Genomic DNA, 16,455 nt, shown 5'->3' on the forward strand with positions numbered 1-16,455 from the left:
ACTGACGGCGGCGGTGCACAAATGCTGCGCAGCTAGCGCCATTCGACGGCCAACACCGCGGTTCCTGGTGTGTCCGCTGTGCCGTGCGTGTGATCGTTGCTTGTACAGCCCTCTCGCAGTGTCCGGAGCAAGTATGGTGGGTCTGACACACCGGTGTCAATGTGTTCTTTTTTCCATTTCCAGGAGTGTATTTCTCCCATTTTGGTATACTAAAGTACATTAAGAGCCCCTCAAGTTTCTCAGGGAAGGTATGTGGGTCATTACTGAGTGACCTGTACACTACTATGAATACTAGTTTAATTCTCTCAATTACTACGTGTTTTTACATTTATTGCTACACCACCATGTAAGTAATGTACTGTAGCAACTAAGTAATGCATAATCATTCATTTCACATGGCAACATCCACAGTGGATGTCACGTCACGTCACATTACAGCATTGTCAAGGTTTATTGGGAAGATAGTTTTGATGGCTGATGGCATCCATCCATTGTTGATCATTTGACCCTTAAGCTTATTTCCTCCTGAAACATGGCCTTGCACACATATCCTTATTTCGATTCGCCGTGGTTTTCGTGGTTGATAACAGTTGCTTGTTGTTTGTTTTTTATTATTTGTCCTAAATTGTTTTTTTATTGTTTCTTTTGTTACAATTCATAATTGTATGGTAAATGACGAAAGTAATTGAAGCAATGAGGTAGCAGTCTGAATTATACGACATGAGTGAACCACATTGGCATCTACTGCATTTATAAGGTAGATTTTTAAACATACCAATATAATTTAATATTTTTCACTTAAACTGACTGCAATACGGCTGTAACTTGGAGTGCGAAAAGTAGATCAGATACAAACCATATGAGCCCAATGAATGTCATTTTTGTACAAAAGAGGGCTCCAGCACCCACATATATGAGCTATCACATAGTGAGTGTACAATTCACGAGTAAAAAGAATTGGAAATAAAATTCCAGTTGAAAATCGTGTTGTGAAGATCGCATAAATACTTGATCGTAGCCATGCGAGTTGACATTGTGTGATGGACAGTGTGAATACACATTGATGTGACAGTGCCAAGATGTGATTGTGCTGTGACAGCCAGTTTGAATTGGATTTTACCATAATAATCTGCTTCTTCCTGATATTTCAGCCAATGAAACATATTAACACAGGCATTTCTCATTCTATTCATTCAATATTCATTCGCTTTCTTCTGAGAAATCTGTATTTTATACATATGACGAAACACGCATTTCATCAAGTGTAACTCCTTTATACTTTAGACTACGATCAGAGTGAGTAGTACCTTAATAAACAACACAAGCAAGTATCGTGAATTAAACAGCTTTCACGACTCGTAACAATCAAATTATCTACTGGTAAAGTCTGGGGCAATGAAGATGGCGGACGTCTGCTTCAAGTTTTTGACGTCATACACGGCCACCTCTATTATAGGCGGCCGTGCGTCATGACAACCCTACTAATCTTTACCTTGATGTCTTTGACGGTCAATAGTATAAGAACTCTGAATTGTGTGTAAACATGGGGGCAGTTGTGTCAAATATACGAAGTTTGCATTGTTGTAATGCGCCGTGATGTCATTTCTTTCTCGTTACATTGTATTGTTGTTCTAAGAAAATGGATGAATCACATGTGAAAACTATTATTTTTCTCTTGTGGAACGACAGATTTGCTCGCACCTCAGTTTTATCCATCTTTACTCTTGCCTTAATTGTTATCCTATCTTTAAGGTAAGCTGTTAGACTTTTTGTCACAAAATTGCATGACGTAAACGCATTTATATAAGCTTTGCGTAGCTTCAGTAAACACCGCTGGACATCTGTCGTGATACCATTAGCGTTTATCCAGAAGCCCTCATTAACTATACAGAGAGAGGAGGCGCACTGCTTAATACACTCTACTCACATTCAGCAGGGTTGAAGTACAAATCCCGTTCTAGCCACGCTGATCTACGTTTTCCATGATTTTCGTAAATCGATTAAACTTAATATTGGTATGGTACCTAGAAAAAGGACACGGCTAACAACCCAGTTCGAGGTGATGCCCCGTCTCTAATGACATTCTCCTCAACTGGGCGTTAAACATTGACCTTCCATAATTCCTCCATTTCGTTACAAGCTTAGGAGATATTACATTATATTTATTGGATATAATGACAATTCGTTTTGCATTATTATCAGTGAAAAGCATGGTTCTGCGAGACTGGCATTGTGAAATATGATAGATCGTTTGTATCAACTGGGTCTTTGTTACACAGGAATCTAAGACAAAACGCGATCTTCAATGGAGCCCATTCTGATTGTGGGTGTTACCCATAGTCAAAATCCTGTATTTTAAAGTTTATGAAATAAGAAGTGTTTAGTGTAATTGGGTCATGGACACAGCTTGTAACAATGCTTTGACATGGCTGGAGGTGGGATGGTGTACAGAACAGAATCCCTGTGGCCCTGATGTGGAGTGGGAGCAGTGCACAACGGCCTTGGGCTGTGAAAGAGAACATCTGACATCCTTGGAGGTGGTGATTGTATCCATCTCACCCAGCACCATAGGGATTCTTTTCTGCACACTATCTGAGCTCCAAGCCATGTCAAACCACTGCTACAGTGTATGTCCATGGCCCAGCTAGTCATGACCTTCTCTTATTCTCAAATATGAAATGACCCAAAATGTCTGTGCTCGAACCTGTGTCTCAGTGCAGAAAAACAAACTCTTGAATTGTGCCAGCTGCAGGGATTGGTGGTCTGGCAGTAAGTAATCTCAGAAGTTCATTACCACAATCTACATTTAAAAATATATAAAAAATAAAAGAACTATTGATGCGAACAAAGTATTGTCATCGTTGTACTCTCTTCCTGGTTCCATTCAAATGACATCACACACATCCTTTTTACAGAATGGGTGAAGGTAGGTTTGGAAGACAATGAACTTCTGCATATTAGAGATAGGAGTATCTTTCTTCATTGAGGGGGCTATTGTTGTCTTTGACATGTATGCTGTTGATTGCCCTGAGATTTTCGCATTTTTGTCCAAAAAACATACTTCAGAGCCCTTCTGGGACATAATTTGTCAACATGATCAAACATTTTTTGGGGTTAGACATTGCTTTATAAAGAGATGATTTCAGATTAGCTTTCAGTCTAATAAACATCTCCTGACAGTTCAGAGGCTCTACAAATGTCATACCTTCCATCTTTAGTTGATTTAATGGATTGCAGTGCTTAAGAACGTTGGTTATTAACTCTGTGTTGTAGCAGTCCAGGTTGCTGACTGTTATGTAGTTAACCAAGGATAGCAGGATGTTGAGCTTGGGTGACCTCAAGCAATGGGTAATGTTGGGTTTGTGGTGATAGCAAAGTCAGAATGTGTCCATATACAGAAACCACTGAGGAGGTGGACTGTGATGTTGGCAGTGCTGCAGCAGCCTGCTGGGACAGCTTGTTGAGTAGGTGGTGGGAACACAGAGAGGTGGCAGGTGCTGTAGGCAGTCCAGGAAGCAGCAAGTTTGACTCAGCATAGTATGAAGCTCTGGCATGCACTTAATGGCTCCAGTAGAGTGAACCCAATTCCAAATCTGATAGCATCGAGCTAGCTCTGGCAAGTAGCAGGCCTGTGACTGCATATAGTAGCTGGTGTGGACAGAGGAGGCACCCATCTTGTGCTGAGATTGTAGTTGAAGTCAGGATCAGAGTGGAAGTGCAGCATGGCACCATCAGAGTCTATTAATTCCTGTCATGTGGCCATAGTCATGTAGGAAATATGTTAGAAGCATAGTATGATGTCAGAACAGGACAGGTCCAACATTGCGTGATGAGAGACCAGTCTCCAGTCCAAGTGAACTTCGGCTGTATGGAGGCGTAGGTATACTCGTCCAGGCATTGTCATTTTGGCACAAAGCCTTGCTTGTTGACATGTAGGTTTGAAAAGCGCTGTCCAGGCACTGTCATGAGGCAACCTGGCCCATTATAGGACAGCTTGTGGAGTGCAGGATGCTGAGGTACCAGTATTAAGGGTGCATACAACTGGAGTTTCATAACTGGTCACCCAGTAGACTGCCTGCTGTGGCCCGCTCATGCTGATACCAAAACAGTGGAATAACTCACATTGCTAATAAAGGACTGCAATTTTTTGAGACTGTTAGAAGCAGGCAGTTTGTTGATTGTTTGTATGTGCTGTGAGTTGCTCTGGGACCACTCTTGTCTAGTTGTTGCTGATTTGCAGTGTTGTAAGAATTTTAGTGCAGGTAGAAAGAAAGTGGATCTCGTGTAGTGACATTTGAGACTATTGCTTTATAAAGTGTGAAGTAATGTTTGGAGGTTCATCATATGAGTGTTCAGACTGCACCTGTTGTGATGATGTCAACAGTATATTTTGTGCTCTGAAAAAGTGATGTACTGATTGCTCAAAATTGTGCTAAAATGTTATAGAATCACATCTGGTTCCACATGGTAAGCAGTTGTATTCGAAGAAGAGCCCAAAAGGCGTATTAATAACCATTATCTTCTTTGTCTGTTATTGTGGGTGGAATTGCAGATAGACATCTACCTATCTTTGAAATATATATCCCTCCTGGTAATCCGGCAATTAATTCCTCTGATCATGGAATTTGGGAGGTAACATCTTCAGATTGGGCAATGACCAAAAATCTGAGTGTGCCAAAGGGCGATAATGACTCTTTGAGGTTATGCTTGGTGACCAGTGATGTGACCCATTGGCGTGATGAAACACATAACCACTTATTGGCGCAGTCAGTCTAATTCCTTCTTTATATTGTCTGCTGAACAAATAAATCTAGTTCAGCCATAACAGAACATGATAATGTGGATGATTTCATTATGATGTGACATTTTAAGTAGTTGTATAACTTTTTATGGGGGGTGGGGGGGGGGGGGGCATTGTGATCGTGCCATAGAATTCAAACCTTCAAGAGGGATGATCTCTGAAACTACGCTAAAAACTTCACAAATTTGATGTTTAAGTAACACATATTACTGAGGTGCAGAAGTAATGGGATATCTCCTAATATTGTGTCAGACACCCTTTTGCCTAGTGCAGCAACTCATGGCTTGGACTCAACAAGTCTTTGGAATTCCCCTGCAGAAATATTGAGCCATGTTGCCTCTACAGCCATCCACAATTGCAAACGTGTTGCTGGTGCGTGGTTTATGTCCCGTAAATGTCGGTGGGATTCATGTCAGGTGATTTGAGTAGCCAAATCATTCACTCAGATTGCCGAGAATGTTCTTCACACCAGTCATGAACAAGTGTGGCTCGGTGACATGACATTGTTTGTGAACATGAACTGCATGGATGACTGTGAATGGTCTCCCAAGTAGATGAACATAACCATTTCCAGTCAGTGATCAGTTCAGCTGGACCAGAGGACACAATCAATTCCTTGTAAATCCAACCCACACCATTATAGGGCCACCACCAGCTTGCAAAGTGCCTTGTTGACATTTTGGGTCCATAGCTTCGTGAAGTCTGCACCACAGTTGAGCCCTACCATCAGCTCTTACCAACTGAAATTGGGACTCATCCCACCAGGCCACAGTTTTCCAGTCATCTAGAGTCCAACTGATATGGTAATAAACCCAGGAGAGACACTGTAAGTGATGTCGTGCCAGTAGCAGAGGCACTCGAGTCGGTTGTCTGCTGCCGTAGCCCATTAACGCCAAATTTCGCTGCACTGTCCTAACGGGTATGTTTGTCGTATATCCCACATTGATTTTTGCAGTTGTTTTGCCCAATGTTCTTTGTTTCTTACCACTGACAAGTGTACACAAATGCCGCTGCTCTTGGTCATTAACTGAAGGCTGTTGCCAATGCACGGTCCGTGGTGATAGGTAATGCCTGAAATTTGGTAATGTCAGCACACTGTTGACATTTGAGCTTGGGATATTGAATTCCCTAACTATTTCTGAAATGGAATGTCCCATGCATCTGGCTCCAACTACCAGTCTGCGTTCAGAGTCTGTTAATTCCTGTCACATGGCTATAATTATGTAGGAAACAGCTTCACATGAATCATCTGAGTACAAATCACAGTTCTGCCAATGAACTGCCCTTTTATACTTTGTGTACACAATACTACTGCCATATGTTTATGTGGACATCGCTACCCCATGACTTGTCACCTCAGTGTATTGGAAACCTTAAAAATTATTTCAACTAGCACATAATGTTAATTCTCATTTAACTTCTATATAACTGGCTGAAATAACAGTTTGCCTTGTAAGTGGTAATAGCTTTATGTAAGTTGCCTGAACTTCATTAATTGCTGCATTGGAGATGCAGTAGACTGATACACATCTTCATTGATAATAGACAAAGACAAGTGTGAATCTTAAAATAATCTATGCGAGATTTAGCTGAGTGGGTAACCCCCAAGTAATTTACGTATGACACTAACTTGCAATTTTCCTATAACTTTATTATGATCGAGTAACATGTTAAGAGAATGAAGCATTAGAGGATAAAGAAGACAGTAACGATAGCTTAGTTATAGATTTTTGCTTTCTCACACTTTAGCCACTTACTGTGTCACAGTCAATGTTCTTTGAGTTGCTGCAGAGACTTTGTGAGTTGTTGGAATAGTGAGGTCTTCCTCCAGTGACAGACTAGACAACTTTAAAGTCTGATAAGTGTACTTTTAGATCAGAGATAAGCAGTGGCAACACCATCAAAGTTCTTTCGTATCACAGTAAAATGAGGGTGATTGCTATCCTTTTTCTGGCGCTGCATGAATTTCAATGTGGCCATTTCTGTATATGTGTGTGGAGATTACTAGGTAACATGCTAAAATGGTCTTCTAAAAGAGGATTTAGTTTCTGAATCAGCTTGTTGAGTGTCGTATTGGAAGACAACTGGCAATCGCATTGCAAATCTTCAAATATACAAGGTGAACCTGAATTCCATAAAATCTCAGATGTTGTTCATAGATATTTTCTGGGTATTTTGGTATAACGGACCTGTGGTCTTCAGTAGCTCAGGGCAAGTAATAATGTAATTGTGTTTTATTTAATTTTTTATGTTAATTACCCACCTTCACAACAGCTGAAAAGCTTATAACATGCAGGCAACAAAATAAACAGATCAAAACACTAAGTAGTGCAGCAACCCGCAGACTATGTACAGATGCAAAAGTAATGTGATGTGGTTGTCAGCACTGTGACAACAGCTCAGCATAGCATCATGATGTTGGTCTTCCATTGCATTCGGCAACCTCTTACATGAGGTGCATATCAACCAGTTCATCAGTAAACCTATCCAAATGACTGTATGTCACTAGTAATATACAAGTAACACTGTCACATAAACAAATCCAAGACAGAACTGAGCAGTACTGAATGCAATTACTCTGTAATGGGCCATCAGAAAGCAGTGTTCCGTTTTCAGAAATCTCAGGAAATGTCCCCAAACAACCTCTGACTGAAAATTCAGCTACTGCTAATAAGAGTCTAAGTCGCTACTTTCCTCACTAAGTATTAGAAATTGTAGCAACTATTTGATTTAATTCTTTGAATATACGGGGTTGGATACAGATACGGAAACACCAAGTACGCAACACATTACCGTGCCAAATATGGTCAAGGAAACTGTTGGTTTCGAAATGGCTTTCACTCATTTGAGAATGAATAAATACAGGTTCTTTGTGGTGGGAAGTTCAGGTAACACCAATGGAGTTAGATGCAATTCTGCACCTTCTAACTAAAGTAAACCACGAAGTCTCAATAATATTAAGATTTCATGACTGTGGTGACCAGGAGAGATATAACAATTCATCATTGTACTCACAAAACCAGTCCTGGACTATGAGAGCTGTGTGGACAGTGGCTCTGTCATTTTGGAACATAGCATCACCCTTGGGGCAAACATTACACCATGGAATGGAACTGATCAGCCAGAATGATCACATAACCTTTGGCAGTAACACAGCCTTGCAGAGTAACCATGTGGGCCTCGGAGTACCTTGATATGGCTGCCCAAATGTGACGCCGAGCCTGTGCCTAGTTTCACTCTTGGGACTTAAAGTCAGCCAGAACTTGAAAACCATATGAAACAAGACTCAGCTGACCAAATAACTTTCTCCTATTGACCTGAGGTCCAGGTTTTTTGACTTTGGCACCACGTTTTCCTGCTATGGGCATTTGCATCACTTATGTGTCATTCTGGAATTCCAGCTCTCCCTGTGATTCCCTGCTTGTAGAGCTTCCTTCTTTTTGTTTTGGTGTTGACAGAGTTCATGAGTGTGAAATTCAGTTCTGCAGTGACTTTTGAAGCTGTCATCCCCTTATTTTTCCTTACAATCCTCTTCAATGGCTGTCTGTCACTATCACTCAGCAGACACTTTCATTTGTGTTGGACTTAGCAGATGATTTCAGTTACCTTAGCTCCAACATAGTGCACTCACAGCTACACAGAACACTGTTCTCACCACAATTGACACTTGCAGTGTATTGAGGACATTGCACAGATGCCATCTGTGGTCAAATACAAAAGCACAACATGTGGGCTTGGCTATAATCTACATTTATGTTCAAGCATGCATTTCTTCCAGTGTTTAAATATCTTTGTCCAATCCCTGGACTTAGTGCTGTAGGATCTGCTTTGCTTGTTTTCAAAGAATTTTATATTCTGCATTTGCCATGCAACTGGCTGTTCCCGTTCCGCCATCATCTCTTCCTGATGTTATCATTCCTGATGTTCATGCAGCTTTTTCTTATGGTGGTAGCTGTTCCCCAATGACAGCTTAAAAAATTCCAATTCTATCCTGAACTTCGAAATCACTACTGAATAAATAAGGAAGTGCTATATTTTTCATTTATTACATTGTTGTTATTGGTGTATTATTACTACACAGCTTTGTTTAGCTCTTCAGCAGCTCCATGGAATGCACTTTATATGCACACTTACATGATGAAGCTTATCCAGCTCACACTCTGGTTTAAGAATGTTTCAAGAAAGTTTAAGTCCTTAGCACACGTTCAAATCTAAGTGTGTCCAGACAGAAACAGGGTCTGTAGCATAGCCCAGAACTTGGTTTCATAACTGAACTACATATATTTATTACAGTACCAGCCTAGAAGCTCCAAGGAATGGGTACAGACACAAACAATGATAGGTCTAAAGATGCATAGTCATCGCAGGCTAAAGAGAAATCTGGTGTAGGAACGTTCAGAATAAGACCAGTCTGTAGCACAAGTTCCAGTACCAGATATACAAGCAGATAGTCCAAGTGCAGTCCACAAAAAAAAAAAAAAAAAAAAAAAAAAAAAAAAAAAAAAAAAAAAAAAAAAAAAAAAGACTGTTACATGGATCTTATGATTTATTCTTTTTCGCACTCCTCTTCTTTCTGCACTTAACTCCCTGTTTCTTTTTCCTCTTTCTTCTGCCACTTTTGTTTATCCTACTACTATTTCTTCTTTCTTCTCCTGTCTATCATGTTTTCCTGCTGCTTCTGTCTTACATTCATCGGGGTTTAGTACCAGTTTTCTTCTTTTCTTCATTATCTTTTTCATCTGCTTTTTGTGGCTGATTCATTGTACTTCAAGACTTGATCTTAATGTTGTGTCGATGACAAGCTATGGCTGTTACTTCAATTTATTGCTTGAATCTAGAGCTAGACTTGTGAATATACTTTTTGATGTAAAAATATACCTTTATACTTTGCTATTAATATTAAGGCAAAATTGAAGAAAAAGTAAAATTCTATATTTGCACTTGTCTACTTATATAGTTTGCTCTACTGTTTTATATATTTCTGCACAAGTAATTTAATTACAACTCATTGAATAGTTGAAGTGCCGAGTTGTCAGTAGACTCTTTCAGGCAAATGATCCTTCAGAGCTATGGTGATAAACACATAAATGTAGCACCCAGTTCCACCTTCCTGTGGTCTGAACAAGCTCACGGGTGCTCTGTCCCTATGCTGTGGACCTGTTGTCTCCCTCCCAGCCATGAACCACCTGTCTCTAATCCTTCCTCACATCCTTTCCCCTGTTGCCCATTCCACCTGACACTAATTCTCACCTCAGTCAAACTGGTATGATGCAGTCAACTAGAACAGTGTAGTCTTACTTTGTGTGTGTGTGTGTGTGTGTGTGTGTGTGTGTGTGCGCGCGCGCGCGCGAGTACCTGTACCTATGCATTTGTGCGTGTGTGTGTGTGTGTGTGTGTGTGTGTGTGTGTGTGTGCGCTCACATGTTTGCATGAAAGTGTTTGGTAATATGTTATCTTTACTGCTTAAATTATTCATATTCACCAAGGGCTTTACATTAACATTCTACAGTACGTTTCCTTGGTAGACATTTTAAGTACTTGAATATTTAACTTCATTTCATTTATCTGTTTGTGTTATGAATGCTTGTCATTGTTTTCTGTTTATTTCAGTTTTCTTTCTGGTCTACTAGTTCTTGGAGCATATATAGGAGGTTTCATTGCTTTTAGCTCAGTTTTCAGGTAAGAGTAAAGACTTTTCTTTACTTTAATAGATTTGTAGTTCACATTGTTAAATTGCATTATCCCCTATCTATATTTTAGTGTTGAGCCTTCCAAGTGGTCCTACATCATTGTTGCTCACTGTTTCTGTAGCATTATGTCAGCCATTCTTACTGTGTAGTGCTAAATGGTGAGCAGCATGGGAAGCTGGAACAACATCAGTTGGACTCAGACTTGCCAAAGCTGAGTTTCATGAACTGAGGGATGCGGGATGGCCAACACTGCCAATTCTCTTTATCCCTAATTTGCTGACAAGCTTCAACAGCCATTAAAGTATTCAGCACAACAATGGAATGTCATACGCCACAACAAATAATAGTCTTAGCCTAAATGAGGGTAGAATTATTTATAAAAAAGACAGTAAATCTCAATGTGCCATGCGTAGATGAAGTGAGTTGTTCTTGAGGAAGTAAGAACAGTTGTAAGCAACCCTTGGGGCACCAGCTACACAGCAGCTGCTTTAGACTTACTAAGGAATGCAGTGTTCTGCCTCAGGCAACTATAATTTCTCAAGCTGCTTGATGGAATGAAGTTGTTTTCAGGAAAGGAAAAGGTCTGATAGTTCCTGGAATAAATTGTCATAATTACCTGAACTCAGTGGACTCAACCCAAAGTTTCTTGATTAGAGCAGACCTCTTACAATTTCTCCTAGTAGAGTGTACACCATTGATTTAGTACCGCTGCATATTTACCAAGTTCCTTCCTATTCCAGTACATTTTCCATCCATTAATGTCTCCAGAATATTCTGTTACTGAACAACTGCTTCATAGCTCAACTGTATGCCATAAAAGCACATCAGTTATTTAGTTGTATTCATACAAAGCAAACTTGAATACTGTTACTATCAGTTACTGGCCTATCTGACTGAAACAAAGATTTACATTATTGTAGAACAGCTAAGACTCAAAGCTATTATTTGACAAATGTTTTCTCTCTGCTTATCACTGAAGATCCTCTGTCATAGTTGGACAATGCCCCAACAATAGCAGTTTCATCCAAAGTAAAATAATGACCTTGCCACTCCAGACTTCATGTGTAATGTAACATAGTGAACATTGCCAAACAAAAGAGAATGGATGTTCAATTGAAAACTTGCTTGTTTATATTTAAGTATGTAAGGGAAATTTATTGAAATGCAGGTGGTGTGAGGTGCAGCAAAACATTACATGAATTACACAACACCTAATAAATAATAACCTTAGTACTCCAAGAGAATAGTTAAGGTAACAATCTCAAAGTAGTTTTTATTTTATTTTTTTAATCATAGTCAATCTTACACACTGACACTTAAACACATGTTAGAAAAGTATCCTTCCATCTTTTTGTCATCTTTTAATGACAGTATGTCATGAATATTCAGTCATGAATATTCATCTCACAACTGTGTCAGTACATACAGTATGGTTTCACAGTCACTAATACGTTGTCTTAGGTTTGTGTGAGTATTAACATATGTTCTGATAATGTGAAGTGCACCTCGAATGTATGAAAGCTCGAAAAGCGGCAAAAGAGGGCTTAAATTGCTAGGTAGCCAGCATCCTTATGGTCCAGAAGTGAAATCAGTTTCAAAGAGGTTGTCACAGTGAGCCATGAGAACACTGGCTATCTCACTTTCATACAGGACGTGATAAAGAAACAGGGAAAAAATGCACCCAATTGACTGTTATTTATTAGCTGTATGTAATAAACAGTATACAAACATAGGAACAAAAATTGTTTTTCTTACAATTTGTGTGTTTTTGAAAAACAGGAGATGCAAAAAAAAAAAAAAAAAAAAAAAAAAAAAAAAAAAAAAAATCATGACATTCCTTACAGATTGTGTTTGTTTTTACTACAAGCTTATGCCCTTCATTTCTTCCTTTATCTCTTGAAATCTTTAAGTAGCAACTTCTGTACCTCTTCCAGATTTTTGTATTTTACTTGTCTCTTTGCATGCTCTCTACTAGGTTGTGGCTCTTGAAACTTTTAGAAGATTGATTGGAAGTCGGTGTATCAACAATGTTCTCCAAAAGGCTCATGATTATTTCCTCCCTAAAATTCTTTATAGGAATATTTGTCTTGGTAAATATTTTGTACAAAAAGTGAGTGCTTACAACTGCTATGTTGAACATAATTTCAAACGCCACAGTATGGAACCATCTTATTGTTTTCCTCAGTAGTGAAAAATAACTTGACATCTGGTCTGACACATCGATTCCTTGCTATGCTGCATTATAATCCAAAATGGCAGCAGGCTTAAATATTTCCTCGCCGGTTTTCTTGCTTTTCTTCCCAGTGATGTGCATTTCGATGCCATGGTTAGTAGTAAGAAACATCACATCTCTTTTCTTGTGCCATTTTCCTACTATTCCATTAGGTTCTCTTCCAATGAGTTTGCCTTTTCTTATTTGTCCTGTAATGGTGGGGACCAAATGCTTTCTGTTTTTCTCCGGGTACCTACAATGTTGGTATTTCCATCCAGCAAATGTCTAGCTAATGGCACACTTGTGTAATAGTTGTCAGTAACAATTGTACGTCCCTTATCTGTATGTTTTTCCATTAAGTCTAAAACTACTGTTTCTCCAAGATTTTTGCTGACATTGTACAACTGTCCTGTGTAAACAATCATTCTAAGTGTATAACCGGCTTGGTTACAAAGTTTGAATACCTTGATTCCATATCTTTGGGTCTTGCTGTGGATGTACTGATGAAATAAAAGTCATTCTCAAAAGGGCACCATCGACTCGTTCACTGCTAGCATCTCTCCCAGTCCATATTGTGAGCAAAATTTACTCTGGATCATATCAAAGAGTTTTCGCATCATGAATATACAATCACTTTTATCTGCAGTTGCGTTGTCCTTGAAATGGACGAACCTCAAATCACACCAAAGAACTTGCGCATCTTGAAATTATATTCATTAAAAGTTGTAGATTTGTTTGCAACATGTTAATATGTATGTATGTATGTATGTTATTACTGTTTTGTAATTATAGCTTTAATAGGCACTATAATACAAGTGTTGAGATAAAGTGAGCATAGAATGCTTTACTATGATATTGAAAACCTAAGTCACCTTGACTGCACCATTCTCTGGTAATTTTACCTACTTTACAAAATGACATGCATTGAGACCAAGTACATGCTGTAGAATTATTTTTTTCTGTCCAGTCTGTATTCTGTTTCAGTTACTTGGCAGTCAAATACATCATTGTAATAATTAATCTTTTTATGTAAGAAATATAGAACAGGTGTTGGATATTGATCCTAAATAGTTTGAGGGACTCAACCTACTGTCACTCATATATTCATTGAAGACATAAAGTCTATAAATTATTTGTCAATCATTTTTTGGCACTTTATTTTTACAAGTCCGTCTTAATCATACAGATTTCTTACATTTTTTTACCGGTTTTGGCTACTGCCATCTTCAGATCTGTTACAAAAATAAGTATTGTGCAAGCAACAGGTTCAATTAGTTGACGCTAAATCTAACAAGTCCTAGTGATACACAAAATATAATAGTATAAAATGTTTATAGGCACGTATAGCCGCCATACATATGACTAAAATATTCTGATGTAAATCATCGTCAAGTTAAACATGTGAGTACATGGTACAAGCTGATAATACTCAGTTTGCACCTGGTATTTACATATGCCAGCAGAGGGCACTTTAGTTAGAGTGCGTACTAAACCAGTGTCACCAATGTGATGATTAAATTGTGGTATGCACAGCCATTCATTAAAAATTATTTTTTGAAATTACTTCCCATAACAAAATGAGTGTCTGACGATAAAATGCATGCTGATGTGAAATTGGAGTCATACTTAAAATACGATAAAAAAATACAAATAATAATATAATAAACCCACTAGCCTGACTAGGTAAAACATACAACTTACATAAAAGCTAGTATAAAATGTGCAACAATAAAATAAAATATCTAAAAATCTTCCAGCCTAACATATCAGTTACCATAAATGTAATTGTAGTACAATTAATAAAATAGTAACTCTACATTAAAGTCAAAAATCGATGGTTGATATTCTATCCAGTGTCTTGTCTCAGTGGCGACATGTCATGGTATCTTTCTTTTCCTGTGGTGGAGCTTTCAGAGGAAGGCCCAGTCTCTTTGTTGGCGGCAGCTGGCGCACATCAATCTGCTAGGGTGCTCTACGTTACTCAAACTAGTAGGTCTCTGAATATATCAAAATAAGTATTTAAATTAAACTCATTCTGTTCGTTCAGCAGTAATTCCGTTTGTCATTTCCTGTGCACATAAATCTCCATTTCTTCGAGTAAGTTCAGTAACTGTCCCTTTGGCGCCCTATGCAACACTTTCATATTATTGTCTGTGCTTCCTACTGAATGTCTTTCTTTGTCTAAATGTGTACCGAAAGCACTCTTGTTCTGATTATACGTATTTCTCTAAAACGAGTCTGGACATTCCTTCCTATCTGACCAATATAAATACTGTCACGGTCTTGGCAGCTGATCTTATAAACACCAAACCCCATATATTTATTGCTGTTGTTGTCAACTATATGCCGTAGCTTACAACCAATTGTACCTACCATTTGACACCCAATTTTCATTTTCGTTTTTCTGAAGGTCTGCGCAATTCTGTCGGAAAATGCACCATTGTACTTCATAGCAACAAACTTCTTGCCCTCTGGTTCTCTTGACACCTTCCTGTTACATATTTTTGAGTTTAGTTTGTAATAAAGTTTCATTGCATCACGATCTTTATATCCATTTGCCTTAGCTACTTGTCTAATTGCGCTTAATTCTTCTACCTCGTCATTAAGGGTAAGTGGCAGTTTTAGCATCCTGTTGATCATAACCGTGAAGTATGCCCATTTATGCTTCCCAGAGTGACAGGATTTCGCAGTTATAATTGTGTCAGTGGCTGTTATCTCCCTAAATATGTTAATCTTATGTCTTTCATCTCTTTTAGTTAACCTAAGATCCAAAGAACTTATACATCCTTCTTCTCAAATTCAGTTGTGTCAGCTCGCCTCCTTACAAGAACCTTCAAGTTTTTCTTTTGATTAGATCTGTGAGGTACTTTGTACCTACCACTGTAAACATACTCATATTAAAGCAGCTCATGCGAAGTTTGACCACAGCCAAAAGCAGTCAAAACAGTCAAACATGGGACAGGCAGCAGAACTACATGGACTTGGCCATAATTGTAATTTTGTGACAAGTATCCATAAGGGATGAGTCATGATGCCATAATATGTTTCTTTCCTGGTAGGGAAGTGTGAGAATGAGCTCTACGGTGTAAAAATTCTGCACTTACAATTGTATTGAACGTAGCTCAGTCATTTGAAGTTTCACAGCTACAGGCATTCAGATAGAAGCCTGGTCAGAATTTTCAGAAATCAGTTGCTCTGACCCCACCTCAGTTTGCAAGGAAATGCAGATGCTATTGCACAAGTCCAGCAGACATCTCAGCATCATATAGGTAATAAGTATTAACCACAACGACATTCTGCCTCACAACAGTGACAGCCTTGTGCTCTGCTGCTTCATGCCCATACTGCTTCATTTGACACAAATGGACCATGTGTCCCTAGTGCCAGGCAACGTGTAATAGGTGGCATAAGAAAGGACACAGTGCTTCTGTATGTAACTCCTTTCCAAACTTCATTGAGGTTGAAATGGACATGGATGCGAGCAGTGTATCAGCAGTGATGGTGTCTCAAAGCAAGTGATACGTTGAAGTTTGTTTTTATGTTTAAGAGACCACTGAGAATACAGGTGGACACAGGTCCAGCAGCAATGTTGGTCAGTTCTCAGACTTGTGTGAGTTTGCGTTCTCCCCATCTGACTCCAGTGTCGCGGAGGCTGATGAGTTATAATGAACAACAGATTTCCATCCTGGGACAATTTTCTGCCCCTGTGACTTTCGTTCATTAATGTTCCTAATTGTGGACAATGCTTACAC

At 38.9% G+C, this 16,455-nt stretch overlaps 1 protein-coding gene across 2 annotated transcripts in view; it reads left to right on the forward strand.

Annotated features, from left to right (window-relative positions):
- Window positions 1-1,530: 1,530 nt before the first annotated feature.
- Window positions 1,531-16,455, forward strand: part of LOC124595492 (sorting nexin-14-like) — a 197,820-nt gene continuing 182,895 nt past the window's right edge. For both annotated transcript variants that reach the window (XM_047134255.1, XM_047134256.1), the window contains exons 1-2: window positions 1,531-1,752; window positions 10,412-10,480. In XM_047134255.1, the coding sequence (XP_046990211.1) occupies window positions 1,640-1,752; window positions 10,412-10,480 (182 nt within the window). In that variant the 5' untranslated portion in view covers window positions 1,531-1,639. The remainder of the gene's footprint in view (window positions 1,753-10,411; window positions 10,481-16,455) is intronic.

Source organism: Schistocerca americana, chromosome 2 (assembly GCF_021461395.2).
Source record: "Schistocerca americana isolate TAMUIC-IGC-003095 chromosome 2, iqSchAmer2.1, whole genome shotgun sequence".
Taxonomy (NCBI): domain Eukaryota; kingdom Metazoa; phylum Arthropoda; class Insecta; order Orthoptera; family Acrididae; genus Schistocerca; species Schistocerca americana.